The following is a 16,351-nucleotide window of genomic DNA, read 5'->3' on the forward strand; positions in this document are numbered from 1 at the left end:
TTTGGCTCAAGAAAGTAGCACCTTAGGCAGCCCGTTAATAGTTATTGGGAACTAAGAGTAGCATATCATTGATGTAATTTGTACCAGCAATCATATTATCTTCCAGACTAACCATTAAGACACGGAAGTAACTTTCTAATGGCTTGTAACTTTTCTGCAGAGATGAAAAAACTTCAGCCTCATGTTTGTTCTCATGATAGGGAGAATATCCATGCACATTTAATAACATGAGTTATTTTAGTTTCCTAAACATAGAAAGGCATTTTTTAAAGGAGAAGTTGGTGCTATGTTTTGAGGTCAAGTTAAACTAGGATCCTTCTGCTTTTCAAAAAGCACAATCTAGTTTGGTTGTGTTATCTTCATTTCCCCCTCTTTCCTAGGTAAGGCCAATGGGGAGATATTTCATTCCTCCACATTTCTGATTTTCCAAATTGTCTCAAACCTGTTCCTCAAGACTCAGAGGATGCTTCTCACACTGCCAGCTGCGCACACAATCACGACATTGTGTTACTCACAGTGATGGTTTCACCTTCAGGGGCTTCCAACAACCAGGAACAGCGATTCAGATTGCTGTAAGGCTCTGGGTAGTTGGGGCTTGAGATAACTCCCCTTTCACCTGACTGTATACCACCACAGGCTGAAGAAAAAAAGTAACATTTCAATACATTTTAGGAACTAAACACTATAATCAAATAAGTGGAAGATTATTCAGCTTGTAATAGTACTAAAATGTATGTAAGTTGGACTGATATAGGTAAGGATGAACAATTTATCTGGGAAAATCCAAGTTTTAAAATCTTTGTCATTGAATAGTGAGTAAACAGATGCAATGACCTTGAAACTTTGCATTTATGCTGATACTTAATATAGCTCTGCAAAACCTTTGCCAGCTGACACTTACAGCTGCCTCTTCCACCTTATCTTCCATTTATTTATCTCAGACTCCTAAGCAAACCAGTGCCATTCTTGGACCAACACAATCAAGTCAAAAACTTGCTGATGTGTCTAGATAAGCACCAAGGCTAAATTCAGCTGTGACAGGAAGAATAGTTGTGCTGGCATGTAAATGGCAAAGTGGTGTAATTTGCACTGATACGCCTTTAAGTGGATTTCAAAATGAGTGCAAAGGTTCAAGCAGCAGTATGCATTTCAGCCACTCTGGAGGCCTATTTGAAGTAAGTCAAACTTGGCTGGTGTTACCTGTTACATCCCTATTCCCAAAAGCAACCAGCTGTTCTGAGTGTTGCACTGCATTGCAAAAACTCAAATGTGGTTCGGGGAATGGGAACAGTGAGGCAGAAAATAAATCTAAAAGTTCAATTGCTAGCATACATTTGCTTCAGATGGATATAAATAGTGGCAGGCACAGTATAGCTTTTGAGGACCTATTTGAGAATTGATCCCATACTGTGTATTCTCAGTATCACCAAATGAATGGCAACATTCCCCAAAGTGCCTCAGTCAGCAAGGGCAATAGTCTATCAAGCCATTTACCTTCAAAAATGTAATGGGCCAAGAATCCTTTATCTTCTGTGTTTTCATCGCTTACAAAGTGTACCCAGATCTGGGGGGCAGCTATGGCTAGGGGCACAGATGGTGCAGCCTGACCACAAAGTCTGGCTATTAGCTCTCCATCACCATCCCCTGAGTAAAGAAAGAAAAAAAAATACACTTTCTGAATCCTAAAAGACCTACAATAATGTAAAGGAATACATAGGGCAAACATGCATTTCATTTTGTTTTGACTAGAAAACAGAGAAAAGTACATATCACACTTAATAACTGATTAGGTATTATGGGTATATGGTACCCATATATGGTAGAATGCTGCAGTTCATTCCTGGGATCTAAATCTCAACAACGAGGAAGTTTTCTCCAAAGCTGTATTAATGATTCTTTTAATATCTTGGGCTCCTTCTCTCCCCTCCCTGCCATCCTGCACACTTTCATTTTGTATGACCCATCAGACCCAAAACCACAGAAAGTGCCCCAAAACTGCAGACATTTTGGGGCAGAACAGTCGGAAAAGATGGCCCAAGGACCTGATCGCATGGAAGTGTATTGAGCCTATGTGTTTGTGACATCCTCATTAGAGTCAACAGGGATTTTGAGTTTTCTACCATATAGGGACGTGCTTCATCCATGAACAAGCTGTCACTGCTGTATTAATAGTGGGCACCTCTTTCCTAGGGAGCTCAACATACTGTTCTCTGTCTGGTAAAAAAATGCCAGCATTTGCTCAAATCATTGAAACCTAAAAGGAAAGCACAACACAGGCCATTGCACTTCTGTGATGCTGAATGTTTGCTCATGTTGCTGTAAGCTCTTATCCATCACATATTGGTAGAAGTATCAGTTTCTGTTTATTACTGATATATTCTCAGGAGAAGGAAAATAAGGGTAATAGTGTTCCTCATGACATCCAGGCAATGCCATTCCTAAGTTTGCTTCTCTAATAACAGCAGGCTGCTGGTCTTAAAAGTCTCCATTCAAAAGCAACTCCTAGCACCACGCAGAGTGGCAGGCTGTTCTTGCGAAGAAGGCAGTAGAGAAAGAGGGAGAAACTTGGGGCGCTCTTCAAAGCCCTTTCACAGTTATTCCAAGTAACGTGGCTGAGTAACTTCATCTTTCTGTCATATACAGTGACACAGCCACCATTTGAAATGCCTTGAAGCACAAGAATAAAAAGTGACATATAATAAAATTCTATTAATGTAAATTACACAGAGAAATGCTAAAACCTGTCTTGTTAACATGCACTAAAAATGATACTGAGCTGTACAAGCAGAAGACGTTCATGATAAATTATGGTTTGGGAAAAAATAGTAATAACTACTTTGAGCATTAAAACATGAAGTATACTTTTTCTTTTTTGCACTTCTTATGAGGTGACTGACTATGTGACAGATGTGACCCAGGTTACTCAGTCTCTACAGTGTGAAAAGTGACACCAATCACTGCTTTCATGAATGGCCAGTTGGCCAGAGATCTAGACTGCTGATAAACAGAAAATGTAAACAGAAAGATTGTGCTATAAGATTTGGTTCAAACTGAAGGGAATGGTCTGAAAGACAAAATCAAGTCTTCCACAAAAGCTAAAAGCTAGGAGTATATTTCACTGTAGCAATATTGCTCAACTGTACTACCATGTACAGACTACGTGCACGTGCCTGATAATTTAATAACCTAATATAAAGGCTTACCCTAAGAAATTTGAAATATTTATTTTATCTTTTTAGATTAAATATTTCTCAGTGAATACACAAAGTCAATTCTGCTTTTTTTTTAAATTCAGTACTACTAAGTGTGTTGTATGGGTAACTCAAAATAATTTTACACATCTCAGTTTTGTTTGGGGCCTCTTGAGTGACTTACTGTTGAATTGGACCTTTCCCCAAATTCACATCTGCTGTGTTGAGAGTCTTAAACAGCACCTGCCTGAGTTTAGTGATATTCTGCACTATTTGCATCTCAGTGCTCATTAAATGTTACTTGTCAGCATGCACAGCTGAATTAGGGCATTCTACCTTCGACATGAGACTGGTTGTGAAACTGAAGATCCATTAGTATGGCCAAAATGAACATTACTATTTAGATGACAAAACTGTGTAGAGGAAAATAAGATTACATTTTTTCCTCTTTCCTTTGATTGTATTGCCTGGAGACCTGAGGTTCACAATAAAGTGAGAGTAGTGGTAACTAACCGATGAGTAACAGACCAGATATATTTTGTTATTTCTTTCTCTGAGCTCTCTTTCTATTATTTCCCAGCTCCAGTGCATGCGTGGGAGGGAATTGTTAGGCTACGCAGCTACACATGCTTTGGCTCTAGACAGGACAAACCGATGCTATACAACCAAGAGCTCTCATTCAAATGAATGTAAGTAAGGATGTAACAGATTCCTGCTCTCAGCCCCACCCCCCACTCCCCCCACCTTTCAGAAATGATTTCCTGGTCAATTCGAACCTGCTCTCTCTGGGACTCACAGATACAACCCCTCAGTGAAGAAGACAGCTGGAGCTTTCATACTACACTTGGCATTAGCTGAGCGACTTTCATATCACATTTCCAGTTGCTTGTTCTTACGGATAGCTAAAGATGATCAAATATGCTGAGATATTACTGGTGCATTAATCCTGTAATTGTTTTCCTTTTAAATACTTTAGTCTGTATTTTGTGATGCAGTCTCACAGGAAATACGGATTTGTTTTTGGAGAATCATCTTATAGAGTACAAAAGTGGGGTATGAACTGGGTATGCAGCCCAGAGGCTATGAATAATTAAAGTATTCTTTACTCCACTCCCTGGAGATATTTCAGGAGCAGGGAAAGAATGGACTGTGGACCAAATAAATTGTTTTGATGACTCCAACTTCTGACTGCCATCTTTCAAGGGAGATGAAGTGACATTTGTATTGCCCCTTGTAAAGAGAGAGTCGGGTGTGTATTGCAACCACCGAAACAATTTATCCCCCAAAGATACCTATCCAGTTTTCCATTTTCTCCCCTGAAAGAAAGGGTGACCAAATCCATGCATTCATTGCCCTGGAAGTGAAATCCCACTCCTGGTCTAGGAGGCAACATGGAAGGCATGCATGTTAACACTCTCTCAAATGTACAGATCCTACAACAATCACTCTCTGCAAATATAGATGAACAAGATTTGGCACAAACACAGTTGCTCAACTGGAATCTTGATAGGCTTAATCCATTCTCCTGCTGAACATACAAACCTATTCGTAACTCTAGGTAGTCATACTGGCAGTCCTGGTGATGTTCCAAGTGGAAATCCTCGAAAGAGATATATATGGATGAATTATAGTGGGAGGGGTTTTCAATGGTCCATTCACAGTTCAAGTTACTTGTGTAATTTTTGACACCATCATAACCAGGAGAAGAGAAATTCCCACCTGCATATCCCATCAGGGTTCCACCACAAACTGCAGAAACAAAATACAATTTTTTGAAAAATAGTAATAATTCTTGTATGAAGAGAAATCTTGCCCCTGTTTATTCTGATATGCACGTCAGCAAGCATATGTACTGATTAGATCAAAACTTTTTGCATCTTCTTCCTTTTTTATAATTTACTGCTGCATGCAAGAGAATTCTTGCCTAGTGTCCCAGAATTTATTAGCAAGTCTTTAAAAACACATGTGTAAAGCAAAGAAACAATCATGCACGGTATCAAATAACACATTTCAGCAGCACCATCAATACAACAAGCATTATTTAACATTTTGATAAAATCCCACTGCAGCTCCAGTTCAGTATTGCTCAGCCCTACCCATTACCTAGTTCTAGACTTGAGATTTTTCTGGAACATACCCTCAAGAGCCGTACACTCATGCTACAGTAGGATGTTTGGGGGGGGAGTTGGAAAATCAAGTTTGAAAGACTCAAGGCTGTAGTAGTAAGTCTCTGCCAGCTGCCTCCTCTCTGGAGGCTGAGCTTGCAAAAGTAGGTTAGCTGCACTCTTTCACAAGCTATGATAAATTAATTACCCCCCTGAGTAATAAGGAAGCACTTGAATTATTCAAGTTGTCTATGGCACTATGCTTTTTGGATCTTTTCATGGAATAAGGCCACTTCAGACCATCTTTTACTCAAGGCTAAGTACAAAACAATAAATCAGTAGTGAGAGTAAGGACTGTGATCCATAACAGAGGTTGTTCTTTTCATTTGAAGTTTGACATAACAGGCACATAAAGTCCATAACTCCCAGAGATTCCCCATTTTTTTACATCCTTTCAACTAATTAAAGGTATGTGATCTACTCCCACCAAAGAGATGTAAGAAAGAAAAAAAGGTATCAGAGGTTTGTTGTTTGTCTAGGTCATTTTTTGACTTGCGCCAGTCCTTTAACTATGAAATGACTCACCAAAGATCAAACACTTAATTCAAAAACACACACTACCTGCATCTTCACTAGACGTGTATGAGACACTGAAGCCTCTGGTTGCATGGGACATATCTGTCACCAAAATGACTTTCATTGTGTTTCCAGAGGATTTTACCTCAGTGCCTGGATTTACCTCACCACACAGCTTGGCCAGCTGGGGAGAGTTCTGCCTGAGGCCATTGTAAACCTGTTGGGTCAAAATAAACTCTTATGAGGTCAAAATACAGTCTTACGAGCATCTCCTGTATCATTTAACAGTGCTTCACATCTTTAATACAAGGTTCATTGATGTCCCTTACAGCAGGTTAGTTCCCAAATCTACTAAAAACCTTGGAACAAACTTCCATTGCCTTGAGTAGATGAGGCTCTGAAGTAAAACATCAAAAATACCTTGCTTATTCTGGCAAAACACAAACATATGCTCTCTTTTTAAAAAAAAAAAAACAAAACAGAAATTGAAACAGTTTGATTGGGAAAAATACTGTATTTTAGCTCAATATTTATATCTTCAATCACTTAATAATGTCAGCTACTGATCACATTCATTCCATTTCAAACAATCATCTTTGTAGTCTTGCTAAAGCCAACATCAGCTTTATCAAAAATCTCCTCCAAAATATTCGGTGCTCATGGGTATTTTTGATTAGTTCAAACATTTCACTTTTTGATGATCCAGATGTATTTTGCAGTTTCTTTCATACAGCCTTTCACCTAGGAGTTAATTTCCTTCTTTCTACTACTACCTCAGCAGTGCAAGCGAGGCAGAAACGATGTTTCCCACTGAGATTTGGAATATGTTAGAGTGCTGAAGGCACAAAAGCTGCCAGGACAGATCTCCCTTGAAGAGATCATTACTTCATTAATCGATAAAAAGCCAGCTCCCCATGGTCTGTCTAAAGCATCTGTGAAGGAAAACAAGGGGAAGATCATCTACAAATTGGAGCGCTACTTCACCCCCTCACACTTGTGCATGGGCTACTTTCTGATCACGCTAAAGCTAATTCCTGTGTTTGCACTGCTAATCTGAACAAATGGGAAACTAAACTAGATCTACCATTCCTGCAGTTTCATAGAGGAATCATATTTTTGAGGCATTTGTACATCTGACCAGGTCCAGTTCTGTGTGCCAGGTTTGATTTTTTTTTCACTAAGTAACCAAAGATCTAAAATAACCATGATAAAATAACCAAAATCTATCTTTTTGGAGATGGGGGTGATAAATAGGTAGAATTTCCTGAGGTTTCTCTGTCTTTCTTTCAGAATATGCAAGGCCCAACACAGTAGTAGCTGTTTGTTGCAACCTCTGGCTTTTTCTCTTTTTATTTCTTTTTTTTTTAATTGACAACAATAAGTAACAACAGCAGTAACAACCTCCAAAGTCAAAAGAGACCTGGAACAGACTGATCGACTGGGTCCACAGAGAAGAGACATTGAAAGCTTTCAAAAACCCTAGAGCTTTTTTTCATAATTGATAAAGAGCCAATTCCAATTATTTCTTCAAGTCCTTCCCTCTGCCTGGAACACAATTCCAAAACTTCCATACTCTAAAACAAGCAGATGAGTTTAGACACCCTACTGAGTTAACTTTCTCTCACTTATCTGTTTTCCCCGGATTAAATTATGATTTGTCTTAAAGCCAGATGTAGACCTATAAATGACATTTCAGCTCTATTACGTCCATTAATGTTCCATACAGGGATTAGGAAGAGCATTTTCTGCCTTCACGCCCAATACTCACAGCCACGTAATCTGATGAGCACCTCCAGTGTTCTTCAGTTTTCATATCATTAAAGGTTAGAGTCACACGTCGGCCTTCTTCCACTGTGATCCTCCATTCACACACTCGATTATGTGGGTATAGGTTGGGATAGTTGGGTGAAGTAAATGTTCCAACAGGGGCAGTAAAATCCCCACCACATTCTGAAATACCCAAATATTGGGACAATTCTTAAAGTATTGCTTAGAGTTATAGCACAAAAACATTAATAACGCAAGAAAAAGAGATCCTGAGAGGTTGATTTGATATGCCTATCCTGTCCATGTGTTTGTCTAAACAGCTAAGTTCCTGCCAGTCTTTATCACTCAGCCATAAATGTAGTTGAATATTAATTGGCCATAGCAGCTCCTTTTAGTCTAATTATTAATATTCCCTTCTCTGAAGGGCTCATGCCAGGCTTCAGAACCTGAGTGACCCACAGCCTTTGATGTCAAGTGATACAAACCTCTCACTGTGGCAGGACTGAGACATTTCTGCCTTTCAGATGACTGGGCAGAGCTACACAGAATGAGCAGGGTCCTAGAGTGGGTAACAATGAAGGACGTGTTTTTCCTCTGCTGCTTAACAGAGGAAGAGAAAAAGCTTTCAGGGAATTTAAGCAACACTTTTTCAGTACAGTTATTTTGTGTTTTTCTTATTTTTGTTATGAATATCAAAGTGTGCTCTGAGGAAAGAACACTAAAGATCTTGCATATAGAGTACATTTTTCTTCTGAGACTAATGGTATAAATTTACCAGCTTACACTTGGTTTTCTTTTAAAATACAGAGATATAGTTAATGGAGTGCAGTGGGAAGTTCAGTCCCTTTCCTCACCCTCACAGTCTCCTGCAGAATAGTCTAATCTGTGTATCCACCTGCATTAAATTTTTGCTAATAGTTTCTCTTCGGTGGTTGCATAACAGGGTCCTAGGCGTGGAATAACATTCTTTTGGAGTTTGTTTCCCCTCTGTTATTTTATTGCAGAAGCAAACAAAGAATAAGGAAGCTTTCAGCTGAGCTTTTAAATAGGCTGGAAGGAGTTAAGAAGTGTTGGCAGGCGATTTTTGAAAACCACTGCTGCAAAGAATTTCTTAAAAAGTAGCCATATTTTGGCAGGACAAGCATTGCATGGGCAATAAAGAATGTGAAAGAGAAGTGTGAAGCAGGAATAGGTCTATGTCCTTAGTCCTGATCAGAGCAGTTCTTTGAAGTCATTGTGCTCAGGACAGGAGGCAACGGGCACAAATTGAAACACATGAAATTCCATCTGAACATATGAAAACACTTCACTGTGAGGGTTGTTGAACACTGGAATAGGTTGTCCAGAGGGGTTTTGGAGTCTCTGTCCCTGGAGACATTCAAAACCTGACTGGCCACAGTCCTGGGCAACTTCCTCTATCATCTGATCCTGCTTGAGCAGGGAGGTTGGACTACCTCATCTCCAGAGGTCCCTTCCACTCTCAATGGCTCTGCAGTTCTGTGATTCTGCTTAAAACCTATTGGTTAAAAACTATTGGTTTTAGGGAGATTTAAGAATACCACTCATCTCAGAGGGACAGAATAACATAAAGGAAAATCACAGCATTTCTTTACCTTCCTCCTCATCAAGAGGGATGTGGGGAGGGTATGTTAGGACATCCCTGGACTGATTGCTGGAGGGATTGCAACATCCATTATAGAGGGAGACTGTTTGCGCCTCAAAGTTTCAGCTCGGCTAAGTAGTGATCAGAAAGCTCTATTCATACCTCCCCCAGAGTTTAAATTTAAGAGCAAATACACACCACTCCAAGAATAAGTGATGTACAATATATGCTGTATTAGTGCAATTATAGTCTGTGGTATATGTTGCTTCCCTGAAAGTAACTTGCAACCTTACAAATCCAACCTTCAGTACTGGAATCAAAGCGCAGTCTGAATCCTCGGGCATTGACTGATCCATCAGTGACAAACTTGACATAAGCAAAACTGTCAGAGGTGTCCACAGCATCAGGGAGAGTATTACCACAGTACCTGCCCAACAAATTTCCTGCAAGAATCAAATACAGAAAGACAATTTTATATCAATAAATTATTTATATTTATATTGAAGGATCACTTTCCAATTTAACCGGACAGGCAGGAGTAAACTAGTAAAATCAAGTTATTGCTGGGAAATAGAAGGGTTTTGTTTGCCTTACTTGGCTTCAGCAAGCAAGGCAGACAGAAGCAAATACTGTACATTGAAAAGGCTCACTTTGTACCCAAAGGGAAATGCTTTCAGGAACCTCTGGTGAGGTTTTGTAGTAGTACTAGAGAAGGGAAGACAAACACTGAAATAATTCTCAGACCAGAAGCGTTGTATTCTCGGATCTCCACAAAGTCATTTGTGCACTCAGACGAGTTTTGAATATCCAGGCCTTCTAGTCTGATGGTAAGATAGTGGCCTCTGGGACCCTGCAGAAACCATTCACACAGCAGGTTGTCTTGATAATGAAGCTCAGGATACCCCATGCTTTCAATGATGCCAGTTTGTCCTATCACTGTCCCGCCACAGGGAGCTGCAAAAGGAAGAACATTGCTTGGTTGACTGAAGGATCTCAGAGAGATGACCTTTCTCCTAAACAAGACTTAAAGCTAAGGCATAACTGCCTTGTTCTCTAACTGTGGTAACAAAACAGGAATTGCCTTCCAGTTAAAAATCTTCCACATTCTCCTTCTAATTCAACCAGTCCTAATGTGTTGTGGGTTTTTTTTTTCGCACACCCCCCTCCATTTCAAGCATCCTTTCCTCTCTGTCATATCTCTTATTAATTTGAATAAACTCACAGATTTCAAGGTCTATATCTAATCTCTACCCATGTCCATATTTACCAGAAAATCTTGGAAAGCTGTATCAGATAATTATAAAGAAATTTAGTTAGCTAAATGTGGATCTAAATTTTTTATGACTGACAAAAGTTGACTGCTGGTTTGGGCCTACAGCTATGGTTCAGACTCCTCTTTCCTGCAGTCCCTTCCTGTTGACGTTCCACTCCTTGTGATGCCTTGGTAAGGGATCACTGCACAATTTGGGAAACAGCTATTTATTTTTAATTTACTCTCTCTGAAAACTCATTTCTCTGTGGTACCTGCAAACAGAAGCTCATAATACTAAGGCTGACAGCAAATAATATTCCCAGGTGGAATTTATTGGATTTTACAGTGTATTCTGTGTGTCTGCTAGTTACAATCTTTTCGTGGCAATACAGTTCTGTTCATACTGTCTGCTCTTTTGAGTGATTAATGCTTTGTTCCAGGATGACTGGCATACAGCTGAGATACTGTAAATCTGTTATGGATAAATATGAATTGTGGCTTCACATACTAACAATGTTTTCTTGCAAGTTGCTTCAGTATTCACATTCAGAAATATAATAGCACACTATATTGGCTTAACTGTTTGAGATCTAACACAATCAGCAAAATTCTGTGTAAAGCACTATAGTCCACTACTTTGCCTTTGAGAAATTAGCAGTTCTAGACTTTCCTGTATGAGTGATATGAACATAATAGCTGCTATTCTTTGAAGATTATTAACATTATCAAAACCAAAAAAGTAGCATATTTCTGAATCTGATCAAAGACTATTTTTTATTTAATTTAAAAACTTTGCTAGTGCTTTCTAATCCTGTTTTTGCAGATTGAGAGCAAATGATTTTGGAGTATTTCTTTTCCCAGCTGACAAATAATGGTTCTTACTGTTTGTTCCTTTTTCAGTCCATTGTTGTGCTGCCCCTGTTTGTCTAGCAGCATTGTTATTATAGATTGATTTACATTTACATAAAGAAGCTCCTAATTTGTTCTTCTCCTACCAACTTTCAGCTGATCTTTGCGTTCCCCTTCAGGATCCTGCTCATGAAAGCGACACTAATTTTCCATGCTGAAAATCAAATCATGTTACATGACTTTATCCACGTCGACCTTTTTTTCTACTGCCCCTTTGATAATTGTCTTTGACAAGAGGTTATCCAGTCTTTGTTTCCACTGCTGCAGATCTATGAGCACTTTCCTATTCCTATTTCCATAATTTTCACTTCTTGCTAGGTGCAGAACATGCTGATGTTAACCCATATGATGATTCTGATGCCTTAGCTCTAACACTAATTGAAAGAGGCACATATCTGTCAGTCCACCTCATAGGCATGATTTAAGCCTTGTTACAAAAGCCTGACACTTGAGACCAAAATCTTCTCTAAAATCAGAGAAATTGATAAATGCAAGCATTACCGATGGAGTATTTAGCATTGAATCCCACGTGCGTGGCACTGCTGTCAGACCTGAACCTCAGGTACATGACAGCTCCTGACGATCTCTGCGAGCCTGGCATCAAACCTCCACACAGCTTGGCAATGATGGGGGCAGTGGAGTCGGCACCGTTGCGTAGCTCTAGGTAACTGGAAGTGCAGCTAGGAGAGGAGAGATTTTTCTGTTCAATGTACAGCAGTAATGGTTTGAAATCATTTCAGTATGTGCACAAAGCCATGAAGCTGTAGTGAATTAGATCAGTTTCCACGCAGTGTGACCAGGACAGAATCAACAAGTTCATAATCAATGATAGTTATGTAATATTTGAATCAAAAGAAGTGCTAGAAACATTGAGAAAGATTCATCCCAAGCCCAGTCTACGATCAGATCAGATCTGACAGAAGCAAGTCCTGGGGAGGGGTATGAACAGCACTGATAAAGTAGTTGTGACCATCTTTAACTTTTTTTTTTTTTTTGAAGCATACAGATTCAGCAGATATTCCCTATTAAGTCTCATTGATGACTGTTGAATTAAGGAACAGATATAAGACAGTTGAAGGGAATAAAAATTCAAATCTGGGGGATTACTTAGGTGAGCATAGAAAGACCCAAAATATCTTAACTAACAGCTTTGCCTTCAGAATGGTACAGTGTCCTGGGAAGCCAGAAAGGACACCTTTGGGATTCTCCATCCTGCACCATTTTTTCTGGACATGGTCTCACAGGTGAGGCTCACCTTTGCCATATAGTGGTCCAGCCCCAAATCAATGAAGTTACATCAGCTGGAAACTAGGCCTTATTTTATGCTTCAGGCAGGGGGTGCAAAACATGTAGACCCATTGCAAATCAGCAGACAGGCAATGGAGGAGGGAGATAAATTGTTATGGTGGTAATCCATTGGATTTAAAAGCACCTGAGAGTCAAAATGACTGAAAATCTGAATATGAAAGAACTAGAGGGCACAGATTTTACAGAAAGCACATTTCTACCATGGATGATTCCTCTCTGTTATATTCATTTCTGTCATGCACTACAAAGTCCTAGGAATGTATACCAGTGGCCTGATAGCTTCAGTGATCTCTCTCAAAAATTTCCTAACCACTTCTGATTGTAAATCTGGAAGTGCGCTCTGGGAGAAATTAGAGAAAGTAACAGGGAAAGAAGAATCAGAATGGACTCTCTGAAGAAACACAGGCAAAATAATGTGGATGTATACTTTGGTGAAGGTTCAATGTAAAACTGATCTTCAAATTGCAGCTCTACTGCATGTCCATTAGGAGCAGTTATGGTCCAGATACAGTCAGCATGCGGGGGATAATTGCTCGGATAGTTGGGGGAAGATGTATATCCACTGGGGTTGAAATCATTGATATAAATATTCTCTCCACAAGCTGGGAAAGAAGAGATCGCCAATAAAAAACATGTTAAGGAAATGGGTGAGGCATCAAAAATATGAGTTATCAATATATTCCAACACAATTCCCTTTCGGTGTCATTTAGTTACATCAAAACCAAATGCATTTTACTGCTTACTGTGGGAAAACATTTTAATGCAGTAGAATCCTATGTTCCTGTGCTCCTGCTTACCTAGCCCTGCTCATTTCCAAATGTTCAGGGCCCTGAATTAAACTGCTATTAGTTCTTCCTTGGATTGTTTCTAAACCAAGCAGGAAACATATTTCTTGCCTTGTTCCTACCCCAATTCCCAAGAGCTAGAAAGCCTACTAGTCAGACCCATCAATGCTTCTGTGAATCATTCCCAACTTCTGCTTTCCAAAAACTGAAATGTCTGTTTGAGACAATAATGAATGTGTGAGGAGTGCCAGTCAGAGCAAAGTCATGAGGATTTGTTCAGGTCCTTCATCCTACAAAAATATCTTTATTTTGACCAGAACCTTTCTGTCAAAAACCCCCACTACATTCTAGCAATACTGGTTTAACACAGGGTTTTAGTCAAGTTTTATAAATTGAAGTGGTAGAAATACTATTGTACAGCTTCACCTATTCCGTTCACGAATCCCCTACAGTAATGCTAAGAATGATTCTTTGTGGCAGCAGGGAAAAGTAGGCAGAAAGCAAGCACTTAAAAATTTGAGTAGATTGACAGGTTGCCTTAGTTGTGTTTAGTTACACTGTTTAACAGGAGGTCTCCTGGTGTCCCAAGTGGCATGTGTCATGAATACAGTGGAATAACTGCAAATGCCAAGTCCCTGATTTACCCCTGGGACCTGAGTCTCCATTTTTTTTCATTCTTTCAAAAAGTGTTAGCTCTGGCAGGGAATGTTATTTTCTCAGCTGAGAGTAAAACTTGTGAGAAATGTTACCACCTTTCTAGACACACTAGCCTAAATCATTCCTGACATCATCGAGCACTTGCACTGGGTACTATATGTTCAAAATAATGTTTTTGTTTCCAGGTTTTTTTTCCTTTCCTGTATGAATTTTGAACATCTCTTCCTAACTATAGATGCTACATCCCTGCTAAAGGGTTCCCCATAAGTTTTTTTTTAACTTTAATATCTCCACGTTCCGTGACCTGGAGCTGGCTCTCTTTGAAAGAGAGAAATTTGAGAGTAGGATCAGAAGCCATGCACTAAAGAAGGAAACAGGACATTTTTGCAGACATCTGATTTTACCAGGGTTGGGACTTACAACAAGAACTCCTTTAAGAGGACAAACTCCAAGTTATATCTATTGAGTTGCAGAATTTAAATTTACTTCCTAGACTTACCTAGACTCTTAGCCTCGTATTTCAGTTTGAATCCTTGACCTTCATTCCTGCTGTCAGAAATGAAGTGGACAAACAGCTGATTGTCTGTGGTGTACATGGTAGAGATGGGGCTGCTTCCACAAAATCGTCCATTCCCTCTTCCAGAAACCAAAGGTGGGGCAGCATTATCTAACCCATTCTTCAGCTAGAAGAAGAGAAATTGCTAATGTCACTCAGGCAAACAGCCCTGGAATGTAAACTTTCAGCACACACCATCTTAATGCTTCCAGCCGTGGGGGAAAACAATAACCTAGTGATTAATTAATGCACAGCAATAAATGAGAGAGAGAGAGAAAAAGAATCTCTGTGGTATTTTTCTTTGGTATTTCCACCCCCTGACAACCTGGACCGCCTTACTGGCACTGAAATCTATAAGACTCAGTAGCTTTAACAGCTTTGAGGATTTGGTGACCTAGCCAATAACCTCACCTCTACATAATCTCCAAGGCTGCAGGAAGTATCCTCACTCTTGACCTCGAAAGGCTGTTCAAAATGGACAGCAATGATAAATCCAGAAGTTACCACTACATGCCAGGAACAATTCAGATTAGGAGCATAGTCTTGAGGGTAGTTGGGAGACGTTATCACACCCCTGCCTGTGTGCAAATAGCCTCCGCAACCTGAGAAAAAGGAGTTGAAGCAAAGAAAAAAATATTAGCATCAACTATTCACATATGCATTTAGAGAAAAACCCTGTCTCCTAAAAGGAAGGTGTGACAGGTAAAAGCAAACGTTGAAGCAAGTGGATGAAGAGTTGAGGAACATAGAGCAATGCACACAATGAAGGATCTCCCAAATACAAGCTAGTAGACTGCAAGATGACACACACCAAACATCTTGACAGTGAGACTCAGTTCTCAGACTTAACAGAGGAGTAAGCAGGCAGCTATGCCAAGGACCTCCCATGGCATGAGCATATTGTTACACTGTCTGAGTACATTGCTTCTAGCCATGGATCAAACCACTGTCACCTACTCAAGCTGTCAGTCAGAAAAACTTCCCCTGGCTGCCTGTTGTTATCATAACGGCTCCCTTGGTGCCTCAACCCATTCAGGAATCTGTTATCATCCCTGGGTGCATGTGGGAGGAGTGCCACTGGAAATTGCTGACATTCCTGCTGGAACTTACACAGCTTTCTGCATCTGTCTCTCTCTGGTTTGTGTCTATGCTTTGAGTCATTTATTTCCCTCTCTTAGTTGGGCATTCTTTCACCCTTCAGCTGAGCTGTTATAAACTTAGGCATACACTTTTCTTGCTTCTGAAAAGTGACTGGTCTGGTTGAATCATGCTTTGTTGTACTATATTGCTGGGAAAATAGCAAATTTTACCTTTGCAGAGTCAGACATTTATTAATGCATATTCATGAGATGTGAATAATTGGTCTGTGCGATTAATTAGATAGATAGACTGTAGACGGCTGTTAAAAATGGCAGATTCTCTTCTTTCCTTACCCCGTTGTTAGCAGCAAGGCAGACATTTATCTGGGGGAGAAGAGAAACAAATCTTACTTTTGTGATAAGAGGCATTAAACCCAGCTCCAGTGACACTTGCATCTGACATGAAGTGGATGAACATCGCCTCTCCAGTTGATCTTATTGGCCCAGGAGGTTCTCGTCCACACAGAGTAGCCAGCACTGGAGAAAGACTAGTGTCTCCTGA

General features: G+C 39.8%; 1 protein-coding gene across 1 annotated transcript in view; it reads right to left on the bottom strand.

The window, feature by feature from the left end:
* CUBN (cubilin) overlaps nucleotides 1-16,351 on the bottom strand; it is a 148,300-nt gene that overhangs the window by 36,058 nt on the left and 95,891 nt on the right. Inside the window, exons 41-52 of the mRNA XM_050915645.1 lie at nucleotides 16,201-16,347; nucleotides 15,122-15,312; nucleotides 14,654-14,837; nucleotides 13,139-13,313; nucleotides 11,905-12,083; nucleotides 9,987-10,196; nucleotides 9,545-9,685; nucleotides 7,641-7,822; nucleotides 5,918-6,089; nucleotides 4,734-4,940; nucleotides 1,495-1,644; nucleotides 516-637 (exon numbers count right to left, since the gene is read on the bottom strand). Coding sequence (XP_050771602.1) covers nucleotides 516-637; nucleotides 1,495-1,644; nucleotides 4,734-4,940; nucleotides 5,918-6,089; nucleotides 7,641-7,822; nucleotides 9,545-9,685; nucleotides 9,987-10,196; nucleotides 11,905-12,083; nucleotides 13,139-13,313; nucleotides 14,654-14,837; nucleotides 15,122-15,312; nucleotides 16,201-16,347 — 2,060 coding nt within the window. The remainder of the gene's footprint in view (nucleotides 1-515; nucleotides 638-1,494; nucleotides 1,645-4,733; nucleotides 4,941-5,917; nucleotides 6,090-7,640; nucleotides 7,823-9,544; nucleotides 9,686-9,986; nucleotides 10,197-11,904; nucleotides 12,084-13,138; nucleotides 13,314-14,653; nucleotides 14,838-15,121; nucleotides 15,313-16,200; nucleotides 16,348-16,351) is intronic.

This window comes from Gymnogyps californianus, chromosome 2, assembly GCF_018139145.2.
Source record: "Gymnogyps californianus isolate 813 chromosome 2, ASM1813914v2, whole genome shotgun sequence".
Classification (NCBI taxonomy): Eukaryota; Metazoa; Chordata; class Aves; order Accipitriformes; family Cathartidae; genus Gymnogyps; species Gymnogyps californianus.